The sequence below is a fragment of the Sorex araneus genome, chromosome 5 (genome assembly GCF_027595985.1).
Source record: "Sorex araneus isolate mSorAra2 chromosome 5, mSorAra2.pri, whole genome shotgun sequence".
Taxonomy (NCBI): Eukaryota; Metazoa; Chordata; class Mammalia; order Eulipotyphla; family Soricidae; genus Sorex; species Sorex araneus.
The window spans coordinates 5495638-5510043 of record NC_073306.1 but is presented as its reverse complement, the minus strand read 5'-3'; the positions used below and the strand labels follow the sequence as shown (position 1 = coordinate 5510043).

At 45.2% G+C, this 14406-nt stretch overlaps 1 protein-coding gene across 3 annotated transcripts in view; it reads right to left on the bottom strand.

The window, feature by feature from the left end:
- VPS13D (vacuolar protein sorting 13 homolog D) overlaps window positions 1-14406 on the bottom strand; it is a 265713-nt gene that overhangs the window by 206691 nt on the left and 44616 nt on the right. For all 3 annotated transcript variants that reach the window (XM_055137626.1, XM_055137627.1, XM_055137628.1), the window contains exons 19-22: window positions 12011-14200; window positions 9124-9275; window positions 5814-6845; window positions 1992-2082 (exon numbers count right to left, since the gene is read on the bottom strand). In XM_055137626.1, the coding sequence (XP_054993601.1) occupies window positions 1992-2082; window positions 5814-6845; window positions 9124-9275; window positions 12011-14200 (3465 nt within the window). The remainder of the gene's footprint in view (window positions 1-1991; window positions 2083-5813; window positions 6846-9123; window positions 9276-12010; window positions 14201-14406) is intronic.

Here is a 14406-nt window from a genome sequence, read left to right as displayed (position 1 = left end):
AGAAAAAAAGCAGCTTAGAAAAAAGAGCTCAAACTTCACCCAACTATAAAACTCCAGCTCATCTAATAGAGAAATGCTTATAAATTTATGCCAGGCAAAAAATAATAATAATCTCAATTTCAGAACACTCTTCCCAAAAGTTTTCTCTCACCACAACCATTATCTGTGCCTTGTGTAATCCTCACCTCATTCCCAGTTGCTTAAGAAATTGTGTTTTCTTCACCTTTATTAATCCCTCTTATTTGAACTTACTATAACTGGTCACTTGTATTCCACTAAGAATTCCAACATACAATTCCAACATACAATCAATCTCCTTAGAAAGAATGCCAGCCCAGCTGTGCTGCCAGATTCTCCTACCTAAAACCATGCCCTCTTCTGGCATCCCTTACTGAAGATCATAAAAAGATGGAGTGAACGTATGCTCTGGTTGCCCAGAGATGGTGTGTGATATATGCTGAGGTGTCATGATAAAGGATGCTCCATTCCAGCCTCAAAAATATCGCAGAGGCGGCGGCATGGCGACTGCCATCTTTTAAAGCCCACTAAACTGAGGTATGAGCTGGCAGTGACAGGGCACTCGAGAGATCTCAGGATGGGGGGGGGTGATACCAACACCACTTTCCGCCCAGACGAGACCCCGAGTGGCCCCACAAGAACGCCTACTCAACTCCTGAATGACCATGATCCCAGAGGCCCACTAATTTTGGAACCCAGCGTCCTCTTGCAGAAATGCCTCTAGACTGTGAACTAAGCTACGGCCCCATGCCACCCCAGGAGGGGAAAGGTTTTTTTCTCTCAGCCTTTCCTTTTGGTGGCAGTGGCATGGTGACGGCCATCTTTTAGAGCCCACTAAACAGAAGTACGAGCTTGCAGTAACGCAACTTCTGGCAGAAATTTCTCTGGACTTAATTACTAAAATACCAGAAATCCAAAACCTCATATGCTCTTCTCAGCAATGGAAAACAAATTATCAAATGATGCCTTTTCGGCAGGTCTGATTGTTGGGGGAAAATTCCAAATAATAATAGTGTCTTTTCTGTTGAAATATTGAATGTAATCAAAGTAAAGAGTAAAGTGAAAATCATCAGCCACACAAGGGGGGATGGGGTGGGGATGGGAGGTAGACTGGGGTTCTTGGTGGTGGAACATGTGCACTGGTGAAGGGATGGGTGTTTGATCATTGTATGACTGAGACTTAGACCTGTAAGCTTTGTAACTTTTCTCATGGTGATTCAATAAAATACATATATATTGTAGAGTTTATTAAGAGAGAGAGAGAGAGAGAGAGAGAGAGAGAGAGAGAGAGAGAGAGAGCCAGAGAGTAGTCCAGATATTAAGGACTACTTAATATTGCCTTGCATGCAGCCAACCCAGGTTTGAACCCTGGCACCTGATATGGTCCCTGGAGCACTGACAGGAGTGATCCCTGAGTACAAAGCCAAGAATAAGCCCTACAAGTCACTGGGCATGGTAAAAAAAAAAAAAAAAAGAAAGAAATATAGAGACAGGGCAGAGAGATAGTGGGGGATTAAGGCACTTGCCTCACTGTGGCTGCCGCCAGTTTGGTCCCTGACACACTGCGGTTCCCAAGCATCTCAGGGAACACTGGCCCGCCCTCCAGCAGAGTTGGGAGTAGGCCCTGAGCACCACCAGATATGGCCCAAAAAAACAAAACAGAACACAGATAGTGTCAGGGGCCCACCCCAGTCTACAGAACCAGATTCTTAGCAGGGACAGGGAAGGTTGTGGTGTTTTAAATTGTTGCCAGGATGATCATGTTCCAGTCAGTGGTTAGGAGACACCACTGCAACAGCCACGGTCAGATCAACAGCTACAATCCAGTCACTAATGCACACCTTACTTAGCATGTGCAGACAATCAGACTGAGGAGAATAACATTCCAATTCTTACCAGATTGGAACCAAAAACTAAATAAAAGAAACAATTCTTAACAGATTTTGCAAATTTGATATTTTTCCCCCACTTACCAATCATTTCCAGGTGTGCCACTAATTTGGACACATTTGCTTTGGCAAGCTCACAGGTGGTCTTATTCAGCACAAGAGAGAGGGAATGAACCTAGAAATACAGATGATAAAAGAAGGCACATATTAGTAGAAGAAAAGAACTTTCAGATTTCAAACAGCAGAAAAAAATCCGAAAGATACTGGAAGGTCGGGGAAATCTCAAGGTAAGTCTGTGTTGATGTCAGTGTTTTTGGTTTTCTTAGTCAAACTATTATAGAGGAGAGGAAAAAAAAAAAAAGACGATCTCTCTGGCAATCTAAAACCCACGTTCTATCAAAATAAATAAATAAATAAATAAATAAATAATAAAACCCACATTCTACTTTTTTGGTTGTTTCTTTGCTTTTGGTTTTAGGGCCATATCCAATGGTGCTCGGGGGTTACTCCTGGCTCTGTGCCCAGGGACCACTCCTGGCGGTGCGCAGGGAATATATGGGATGCAGAGGATTGAACATGGGTCGGCCATGTGCAAAGTAAGTGCCCCACCTGCTGTACTATCACTCCAGGCCCTAAAACCCAGGTTCTGTGGTACATAACAGCCTTATCTATTCTTTGCCAATGAAATTTTTTACACTGAAAAGCATTTTTCTCAAGGGCAGGAGAGAGAGTACAGGGTTAAGGCACTTGCCTTGCATGTACACTTCCTAGCACCACATATGGTTCCCCAAGCAGAGTCAGGAGTGACACCTCAGCAGAATCAGGAACTAATTAATGGTCCCTGAGTACTGCCAGGTGTGGGACAGAACTCAAAAAAAAAGAAAGGGAAAGAAGGATTTCTCATTTTTACATCACCTTTAATACTATGCCATTCTATAATACTCAAAGATTAAGTCAAATCCAACTAAGAAAGTTACCAAAGCAAAATGATACAGAAGATTAATGTCTCTGAATAAAAATGTAACAGAAAACTATTGTCAAACTGGAGATTCACCTAGGAATCAAATTTTCTCTTTTTTGGGTCAGAGACTGCTCGACAGGATGAAGTGAAGGCTTTGCAGGTGAGAGGCCTGATTCTGATCCCGAGCACTGCATCGTCCCCTGAGCGCCTCTACAAGCAGTACTCTGCACGCAGCCCTGAGCTCAAACCTAAGCACTACAGGGTATGGCCCAAAGACAAAACAAACAAAAACAAAAATTCTCTCTTTCCAAGAGACTACTGTAAGTAAAAGAAAACCAAACCCTCTACCACGTAAACAGCGGTCACTGTATCAAACAAATCCTGTAGTGTAATCTCTTCATACTGAACTACTCGGGGACATGTGGAGGAATGGGTGAGGCAGGGACCTCACCAAGCAGCCACCACTAGGACAGGGGAGGGGAGGAGCAGAGAATGAAATTAGTCCTGAACGTCCACTCTGAACACGAAAACCATGCCGCACTCCCTCTTATCTTTAGTACCTCCCATAATGCAAAAGTTATAAAAAAAAAAAAAATAGGAAGCAAAATTAGGATACAAACAAATCCAGAACGTGGGACACCTCTACAAGACACTGATCCTGTATCTACAAACTGCACAGGGGAGAGAAATGGGTTGAAGATGTGGGGTGTTTTGAGTTGGTTTCATCAACAGAGATAAAGAACACTGATAGAAAATAGAAAAAAGTGAACCCTACTTGAATCCCAATTCAGAAGATTGCTAAGTTACTTAATTTTCCTTGTTTCTTTAGATGAGAAAACTATGGCTCTGAAAAGTAACATATTTCACTCAATTGTCAAAGACAGGATGTTTCCTAAACAATTCATTCCTCTACAATTCACCAGTAAAAGGACAGTTTGAAGACCATAAGGGAAATCTGATTATGGATTGGCACATATTACACAATACCACAAATTCTTGCTAATTAGATGTGAAAAAGCATAATCTTGTGTGAAAAGTGTGCACAAAGTTTAGAAATACTTAAATATTAAAGTAGAAGTGAAATGATACCTCTGGAACTTCAAAAATACATGATATTGGGATATTATGTATCCCAAAAGTACTTGAAAGAATAAAAGGAATAAAGTGAATATGACCAATCTCATGGGGTTGAATATACCAATAGAATAAATTCTATTCACGGTATGCTTGGGGCTGGAGCGATAGCACAGCGGTTGGGCATTCACCTTTCACACACCGACCCGTGTTCAATTCCTCCGCCCCTCTCGGAGAGCCCCGCAAGCTACCGAGAACATGGAGCCCGCATGGCAGAGCCTGGCAAGCTACCCATGCGTATTGGATATGCCAAAAACAGTAACAATAAGTCTCTCAATGAGAGACATTACTGGTGCCCGTTCGAGCAAATCGATGAGCAACAGGATGACAGTGACAGTGACACGGTATGCTTGAAACCCCAAATTTTTTCAAACTCTTTCGAAAAACTGAGTGGTTGCTGGGCATGTATGTACATGGTCTCTGGTCCCACGAAACCAGCTACCTCTACTTCTGCAAAGCCCCGAGGACTCTCCACATCCAGTCCACAGATACCCTAAGGCAGATCACTCAGTTCATTCTTGTTTCATGACAGACATGAGAACAGATGCAGACACAGAAGTCCAGAAAAACAAGTCAAGCCTCATCAGTGCCCTTCATCTGACAGGTCTTGAAGCACTCACTGCATAGCCATTCACTCACGTACACAGCAAGAGTGAGAAATCTGGGCCTTGCCCAACTCCTTCCATTTCCAGAGGAAAGGAAGGGCTGACCTCCTGTCAGCTTGGGAACTACAAAAGAGGCAACCAGATAAAGCATGTTCTTCCTCCTGACCTGCCTCACAGGAAGGGCAAGTCCAAGGGGCTAAGAGCAAGAGGCAGGAACTTCAACCCTGAAGGCAGGCAGATGCAACCAGCCACTGGTGGCCAGGGGTCTGTGGCCTACTACACCCCCAATGGTGGATCAAATGTAACTGCTTCCATCTCAAGTCACATGTCACCATCCCATTCAACTATTCACAGTGAGTTCCAAGGATGGCATCAAGCACAGTGAAAAGAGCAGCAGGTCTCCTCTGAGAAATGAGTCTGTGACACATGGGGAAGGGCTCCCTTACATCAACTCAGTGAGCCCCACAGCCTGACCAGGAGGTACGACTGAACACCCTCAGTTTTCAGATGGAGAACATGTGGGAGAAAGAGGCTAAACCATCTGTTAGTGGCCACAAAGCTGGACGGTGGCAACACAAACCCAGGACTCCAAAGCAGCCAGACCAACTCTGGAGACTCCATTCTAAACAGCTGGACTGCTGGCCTCAATCATCACTGAGAATGTTCCGGGTGGGTGGGGGCATGGTGATAAAAATCCCCATTTTGACACAGCGACTACTATGTGCTAGTGGTTTTCAACCTTTTTTCGCCTGTGGATGGCCAACAGTCTGCCCACTGAGGGTTGAAAAACAGTTAAGCAGCAATAACTTTTCCATTGCCTGTTTCCATTATTGACCAGTTAAGCAACAATAGCTTTTCCAGGGGCCAGAGGAAATTTCTGTGACCAGCACTGGGCCACAAGTGGTGGCTGGAAACCACTGTGCGATGAGCATGACCTCATTTAGCTCAATGAGGTGAAGGAAGAGGAGAAAACTGAAGCTCAGTAAAACTAAGTCCACTGAATTAAACAGCCCAAAGGAAAGACAAGACGTCACTTAAACCATTTCCTTTTCCTGCCTTCCAGTGGAATGTGTCCTGAAATCTTTCTTGACATACTCAGTCTACCCTCAGTGTCGGACACTGGGGAGATTTCCCAATGGCTCCCCTGCAGGAAACCCGATTTTGCCAGCGGGAATACGCAAGAACATAAATCAAAGGGGGTGATACCTTGAGATCCAGCTTGGTATTGACTGGGTCCTGAAGCTCTGACTCTATGAAAGCGCTTGATTCTGACTTCACATTCTGGAGAACATCCTCGGTGGGGGCCTTCATTGCATGGTTGTCTGCCGTGGAGCCAATTCCAAAGAAATCCAGAATCACCACCCAGGTTTGCAGTGTGATCAGCACATCCAAGCAGTTAAAATCAACATCAATGTTGCGATTAATCCGGTTGTAACTTGACAAGAATTCTGGATGTTTCTTATCCACCAAGAATATATTGATATGGACCAGGGAATCATCAAATTTACTCCTTCCCGTAAATATCTTAGGCTCATCTATTGATGGTGAAGGCGGTGGGGTCACGGGACAGTCCTTGTCTTGGACTTCCTTCTGTTTCTTCCGGGAGGTCGAGGTGGGTCTCTGATATAGCTGGAAAACATTAGCTACTTCTTCCATATGTGAAGGGAGAGATCGTGGCATCTCGGGATACTCTGCATTGGACACTGAAGGGCAAGACTGAGAAAGATACTCTTTTTGGGTCAAACTAGATGGCTTAGGGGCTCCCCGAGACACCATCAGGTTTTTATACTTGGAATCGGGATTTTTCTCCAACAAGTCTTCCATCAGCAGAGAGCGCAGGGCAATCTGAATGGATAACGTCTGTGGATGGTCTTTATTGAATTCCACCTCAAAATCCTGGAATTTTAAGCTCACAAGACCCTGGGCCCCCAGAGTCAGATCTCCACTGAGCTGAACTTGAAGCTCAGATATACAAAAGTTGGCTTGAACTTGAGTAAAGGATTTGACTTCCTTCACAGACAAGGACTTTTGAGAAGAATTAGAAAAACTGGAGTGGCTGAACAATCCATTCTCCTTCCTGTCAGAGGAAGACTCTCCACAGATACTGACGGAAGGCAGAGGAGAATTAGGGCAAGGGGAGGCAGCAGGACTGACTGGAAACTTATTCAGATCTTCACTATACACGAGATTGTCCAACGTCTGCAAAACCTGCTCATATACATGCTTTGCTAACACCACCTGCATTCAAAGAGAAAAATTTCGTTATTCTATTGCTGGGTAGGGGGCCCAAGCAGTACTCAGGGGATCCTGGGGCCAGCTTTGGTGGAACTTGGTCTAGCCATGAAGGCAGGATGGTTTAATACTAGACTAGGGCCTGGAGATGCAGTGCTGCTCAGGCCCAGTGGTGTTCACAGCCACCAAGGACACACATGATGCTGCTGGAGGCCTCCAGGGGTACACCTGGTAGAGCTCTTGGAACCACCAATACCTGAGATGGGATGGACTAGAAACAATGGGCAGTGATGGGAAGTTTTTGTACTTTGGTGGTGGTAGAGGAGCAGTAAGAAGCGCATTTTATACCAAGAGCAAAAACTAACCCTGCTGTGGCAGGTAGAAGTTCAAAGGGACAGTGCCCATCTTTACAAGCAGATGGCCCGGCTTCAATTCCAAGCACCATGTGGTTCCTCCAGGACTATAGGATAACCCAGCAACATGGAAGAGCACTGCTGGGTATGGCCCAGAAACAAAAAGAAATAAAATAACACTACTGTAAATTAAGAACTTCAATAATAATAACAATAATAATAATAATAATAATAATAAAAAGAAGAAGAAGAATAGAAAGTCAATATAGTCCAATAGAATTCACATGGGGGTAGGTTGTTTTGGAGTCACATTCAGTGATGTTCAGGAGTTACTCATGACTCTGCATTCAGGAATCACTCATGGCAGTGACGAGAGGACGATATGGGATGCCAGGGACCAAACTTGGTCAGCCATGCGCAAGCAAACATCTTACTTGTTTGAACTATCACTCCAGCCCTTCACAAGGTACATTTAAGGTAAAAAATGATCCTAACAGCTACTGACAAGACAAAAGCTTAGCCAAGAAAGAAAAGCTTTGGGAACGTTTTCTCATGCCCAGAACTGTATCCAGTACCTGTATTCTGTTAACAGGGCTTCAGATCACTCCAAAGCGGCAACCAGACAGATTAGTGATGAAGGCTTTGTCCTCTGTCTGCAGAACTGCAGGTCCTTGATGTTTTCTTGTGTGTGTGTGTGTGTGTGTGTGTGTGTGTGTGGTTTTTTGGGCCACTTCCGAAAGTACTCAGGACTTACTCCTCCTATCTCTGTGCCCTTGATGTTTTCTAACATAACAAACACTCTCTCCTCTAACCCCAGAAAGATCAGGAAAACTGGAATTTTTGAGGGATAAATATATACACATACACATGAAAAAAAGTAACTTCTGTTCTAGCCCTGTTTTATTTCAAACAGGGCAAGTCCAATTTTCCCAGAAAGAGTCTGACAACATGGGCTGGAGTGACAACACAGCAGGTAGGGTGCTGGCCTTGCACAAAGCCAGCCCGGGTTCAATTCCAGCACCTCATACGGTCCAGGAGTGGTCCCTGAGAACTGAGCCAGGAATAAGCCCCGTGTACTGCCAGGTAGACCCAAAACAAAAAGGTTTAAAAATGTAATGAGAAATTATATCCTCCTGGAAGAGACTGAACTTTTACACAATAATTTTCCCCATACTTAAATGGCAACAGTTTCTTTTAACTCATCCTCAACAAGAAGATGAACAAGACTGACTTCCTAGTGACAAAACGACATAATAAAAGGATGCCAGGGTCAGAGAGATAGAATCCTGATCTATCCCACTACCAGAAACAATCCCTGAGCACGGCCCCTAAATACCATCAGATGCAGCCCAAAAAACAAAACTGATTCTCAATTAAAAATTAAGAAAACTGAAAAAAAAATTAAGGAGATCAAAGAAAGAAATAATAGAGTGGGTAGGATCTTGCACAGAGCCAGTCTAGATTCAATCCCCAGCAGATGGTAGCCTGAGCACTGCCAGAAGCAAGCTCAGAGCATCACTGGGTATGGCCCCATGCGAAAACAGATAAAATTGGGGGGTGGAGGGAAAGTAAAATTTTTTAAAAATTTTAATTAAATTTTAAACACAGGCTGGAGAGATAGCACAGGGGTTATGGCACTTGCCGTGCACATGACCAACCCTTCAGAACCACATACGGTCCCCCCTCCACCACCAGGGGAACTCCCTGAGAACCAGTCAGCTGTGAAAAGGGCAGAGTATGACCCCAAAAACAAACTAACAGATTAAAAGAATTCCATATTTACTGGAACACATTACTGCAACAGTAATATGCATTAACAATTTCTCTGTGAATTTATTTTCCTGCTAACATTTTCTACAAATACATAATAAAATATAAAAATATGTTGTTTCAATTCTACTTACACAAAAATCAGGCAGAGGCTCACTTACCTGAACTGGGTTGACAAACTTTCCTTCGATCTTCATGATGCTAGAAGTTCCCAGGTCATCTGGACTAAGGGAGAACGTTAATTCCGATTCTCTCTCTACAGGGATCTTTTCCAGTTTAAACTGAATGGTGGTGTTGTTTAGGATGTGAAAAGCTGGCATGAGAGAAGAAAGTTGTGACAAATCAGAATTTCTGATCCTTGCTGTATTAAGAATGGTGTATATGCAAGAGCTCAAAGCTGACTCTCAGATTAGAAGGCGGGCGGGCATGGCACCTGGGGGCTAGGTCTGTTTGGTTTTGCTTTGTGGACTTGTGGAGAACTTTTTTGGTTTGGGGGCCATACATGGCAATCCTCAGGATTACTCCTGGCTCTGTACTCAGGAATTACTCCTAGTGAGGCTAAGGGGATAGAACCTGAATTGGCCGACTGCAAGGCAAGCATCCTACCCACAGTGTTCCTGGCAACTATGTCTGAATTATGATCACCAGCCCAAGGCCAAATCTCTTAGAAGCAGAGGTATGTAGCACTGTCACACTGTGTCCCATTGTTCATCAATTTGCTTGAGTGGCACCAGTAATGTCTCCATTGTGAGACTTGTTGTTACTGTTTTTGGCATATCGAATAGGCCACAGGTAGCTCTACTATGTGGGCGGGATACTCTCGGTAGCTTGCTGGGCTCTCCGAGAGGGACGGAGGAATCAAACCCAGGTCAGCTGCATGCAAGGCAAACACCCTACCCGCTGTACTATCGTACCGCTGTACTATCGTATAAGATAAACATATACACCAAAAGCAGCAATATTTTCAAAACATGTACCATTCTATGATGGGGACAAGTAGGGTGCTTGCCTTCCACTCGGCCAACCAGGTTCTATCCCCGCATTCCATATGTCCCCACACACACCCCACACACCCCCAGTATTGTCAGGAGCAACCCCAGAGCATCACTGGATGTGGCCCAAAAACCAAAAAACATCGAGGGAGGGAGGGAGGGAAGGAGGGAGGGAGGGAGGGAGGAAGGAAGGAAGGAAGGAAGGAAGGAAGGAAGGAAGGAAGGAAGGAAGGAAGGAAGGAAGGAAGGAAGGAAGGAAGGAAGGAAGGAAGGAGGAAGGAAGGAAGGAAGGAAGGAAGGTAGGTCAGTCCTATACTAAAACTTCTCTCCACACCCCATATTGGCATCTCCCAAACCAAAGTGCTCATCCTTACCCCACTTTCAGATATAGACTAATCTTACTGGACTAAATCAGAATAAAGGACAATGCAATATTAGTTCTAAGACAGGGTTGGGAAACCATTTTTCTGCCAAGAGCCATCTGGATATTTATCACTTTATTCATGGACCAAGCAATACAGGCAGACAGGCCGCCAGCAGCCAGCTAGAAGCATCGTGTTTGTGCCATCCTGGACCAGGGCCAGACCACATGGTTTGACATACCGCCTGTGGGCCACCATTCTCCACCCTATACTAAGAGAACAACTTTTGTGCCAAGCAGAGAAAGCAATCTTTTGGTAAATATGTAAGTAAACCATTGAACTGAAATATGAGAGCCACTGAAGCAAACATTCTCAAAAGCATTCATTTTTTGACCAATAAAATCATGCTTTCTGCAGATGTCAAAACTAATAGATTGAATGATTTGGTTTCAGTTGATCAGATCCAGAACAAAAATACAAGCACTTTTATTACTTAAACCCTAAACCAACCCAGTATAGAAGATGGCAGAATAGAGTAACTTCTTCACGCTAAATTTCCTCTTCTTTATTTTTTACATACTTCTAAATTTCATATTCTAGTACTCCCTCCAGCTGTCTTGGATTGTAAATATTTTACTAAGAAAGATCCACAGATTAGAAATGAAAAAAATCATACATACCTGATTAAATGAAATCATAATCTGGGGCTGGAGCAATAGTACAGTCGGAAGGGCACTTGCCTTAAGTGTGGCTAACCGGGGTTCAATCCCCAGCATCCCAGATAGTTGCGTAAGCACTGCCAGGAGTGTTTCCTGAGTGCAGAGTCAGGAGTAACCCTTGAGCACCAGCAAGTGTGGCCCCAAAACAAAACCAAACATATTCTATCAGTCTATCCACTAAAGCACCCCTATGAAGGAGCACTGACTAAATTTCAAAGAGTGTCACTTAAAAAAAAAATCATTTAATTTTGCCAAACACAGAAACGAGTGGAAAAAAGCTGCAAATATATCAACCTAATATGGAGCATCTTATTAAAGATCTATTTCAAGCTCTTAAATGTTAATTGGGGGATAATTCCCAAAAAAGAAGTGCTTTTGTTGTTTTAGGCACAGCTGTGCTGGGGGTAGAAGGAAGCATCAGAACACACTTGGGTAACTTCGGCAAGGCCAGAAATCCAACAACACAGACCTGACAGCTGTTTGCTCTGCACAGAGCTACCTCCTTGGCCGGGGCGTTGGTATCTTTCAACAAAAAAATAGAACAGGAGTTGGGAGACTCCTCCAACTGTTCATGTACCAGATCCAGGCACAGCATGCTCCCCCAAGCACTGAGGCAGGAGGAGCCTCTGAGCACTACCAGTTGTGGATCCCCAAACCAAAAGAAACAAATAAAGGTACCCACTGCTGCGCTGGGACTCAGCGGCAAAAAGCACCTGACTTGCAAGCATGAAGCCACGATCCAGCGCCACCTCCCAGCCAAGCACAGGCCCCACACACACCAGTCTCTGCTGCCTGGGACCCGCAGGGCAATAGTGTGCAGCCTCCAGCACACTGTCAGGAGTGTGCTGGCCCCACAACTCAAGTGTGTAACTCCCAGCAAGGACCTAACCGTGAGATATTCGAGCCCCGCCAAGCATCCATGAGACCTCCCAGTCATGGGGACAAGAGCAGTGGGGAGGGTTGTGCGCTCCTCACCTTGACCTCTATGCAAAGATTCAAAGAAATCATGTCGTGTGAACTGGGCTTCCTCCTGGCTACTGACACTGGCGGATCCAGAAGGAGGGCAAAAGGTCCGACTTACTTCAGATGCAGCACCCTCTCTGCCTGCCAACTGGGTGCAATTCAGAGAATATAACTTAATGTCCTTGATTTCCACCTGCAGGCGGTCGCTTCTGGATTCATCCTCTCCCGCCACGAAATTCTGGATGAAGATCTGGCCCAGGTGTCCCACCAACAGCTCAGGACTCCCAGGTTTCCGAGGGATGGAAACAACTGGAGATTCAATGTTGATGTTCAAGATCAGCTTGACAGTGTCTGAATGAGGGGCAGCCAGATCAAAGCCATAGATCTCATTTTCTTCCAAAGACACAGATTCCCTCGTCTTCCGTGGTGTTTCAAAGAGCGACACCATCTCGCTGTACTCAGCCGTCTTGGTGGCGAGCACTGTGGTGACTCTGGTGGCTGCGCTTTTCAGCATACTTCGAAAATTTTCCTCCAGCTCATCCATGGACAATGTCAATTCCTTCAGAAACTTAGCAGAGTGATTGTAATGCAGGGAGGCCATCCTCAGGTTGAGAAAACATTCCTGCTTCGACTTCTCCACGAAGGTGAAGCTCAGCGCTTCGGTGAGGGCTGCATCTTCCATTCGGACAGATTCAAAGTAGCTGATCCCGCTGACGAGGTTTTCATAGCCAATGGAATTCCCAATGCTGACAACATACTGGTTCTTAATATTATCCTGTGTCAGATCCATGAGCTGCAGGCAGCCAAGAGAACCACTCATGTCAAATGCGCTGCCCATAGAGACGTTGACTTTGGTGCCACCTATACTAGCAGTTGCGATTTTCCTGCCATATTTTTCTCCATTTGCCATTCCCACGGTCCGAAGGAGCAATAAATTAAGCCTGTGGATCTCCACAGCAACCTCGGTGTTCTGTTCGTACGTGGACTGGTAAGTTCCTTCTTCCCTAAAGCTTCTTTCAAGATCAGTCATCAAAGGCTGAGGGCTCAGATCATCTTTTTCCTTGGGAAATGATTTTTGAAGGAAACCAATCAGCTCCACGATTGTCTCCGGGTTGAGGATAATGTCCAAATTATTCACCTGTAAGGAAATCACCTGGAGGGTGCTGTCCAAGTTCATTGATGGACACTCGGAACTCACAAACTGATATTCTAACTTAATGAGGGATTCTTGTTCTTTGCTGAGAACTGTGTCAAGTGCAAGGCTAGCAGCCGATCGGTGGTTCAGAGTAGCAGCAACGGACCCAGAGACAGGAGACTGGGCTCTGCTGTCCAGGAGGCTTCCTGTTGGAATATCAAAGCTCAGGTTCTTATGTGAGGCCATCAAAAGGTCAAAGTCAGCACCATAGGTCTGCATGGTGTCCACTAGGAGCAGACCATGAACTGTCAAGGAGACTTCAGCATCGTAAGGCCTCTTCACAAAGTGAGCATTGGTACCAAACACCTTGAGCACAGAAATGTACCGGCCATTGCTCTCGACACCAAGCTGCATACAGTTGACCTTAAACTCAGCCAGGAGGAGCTGGGATTCCACCAGAACCTCCCGCGTGTGCTGCTCCAACATCACGATGCTCTGGGTCAGGTTCATTACTGAGTCCTGCAAACTTCCCCGCTCGACCTCTTGGGGGAAGATCTTCTCTTTAATCTGAGTGTCAGAAGTCTTCATCTCTGGGGTGGCCAGGAGAGCAAAACAGTTCTTTAGGGCAGATATTTTATCTTCATTGATGTGGATTTTCAAGTCTGGTAGATTGCCTGAGAGCACAGCTCCAGGGTACTTGGGATCGGAAGTATAAATCAAGCGACGTTCTAATTGGAGGTGAACGTTAAATTTTTCGACCACGTGGGTTGGCCCCACATCAATATCCTGCACATGCTTCCAATTGTCCTTCACGTGCCCCACCATAATCTGAAGGTCCAGGAAAGACAGGGAGTACCTCTCATACATCTTTGTGCTCATTAAATGGGCCTGGAGCTGCTCCTCGCTGAATTCAACTCCAGGAAACGGGGGAGTTTTCTCCCCACTGCTGCCACTGGTCTCAGGAGGTGGGGTGTTAGTGGGTGTGGCAAGCGGGGTTTTATATTCATCATCACTGAACTGGTTCTCTTCTGAGGTCGACCCATCCCCACTTTTCCTCTTGGAGTCATCTGCAAATCAAAAAGAGAAGACTCAAATGTCGTATTTCAGGGTCAGAAGATGGTACAGCAGTCACAACAAATGGGCCCACGTTTGATCCCTGGTACCACACAATCAGCAGGGTGACTGATTGTCCTTGGCATCTCAAGCAGTCCATGGCATCTCAAGGCCTGAGCAGCACCAGACCACTGGGCCTGAGCAACCAGTCTGGTTGGCA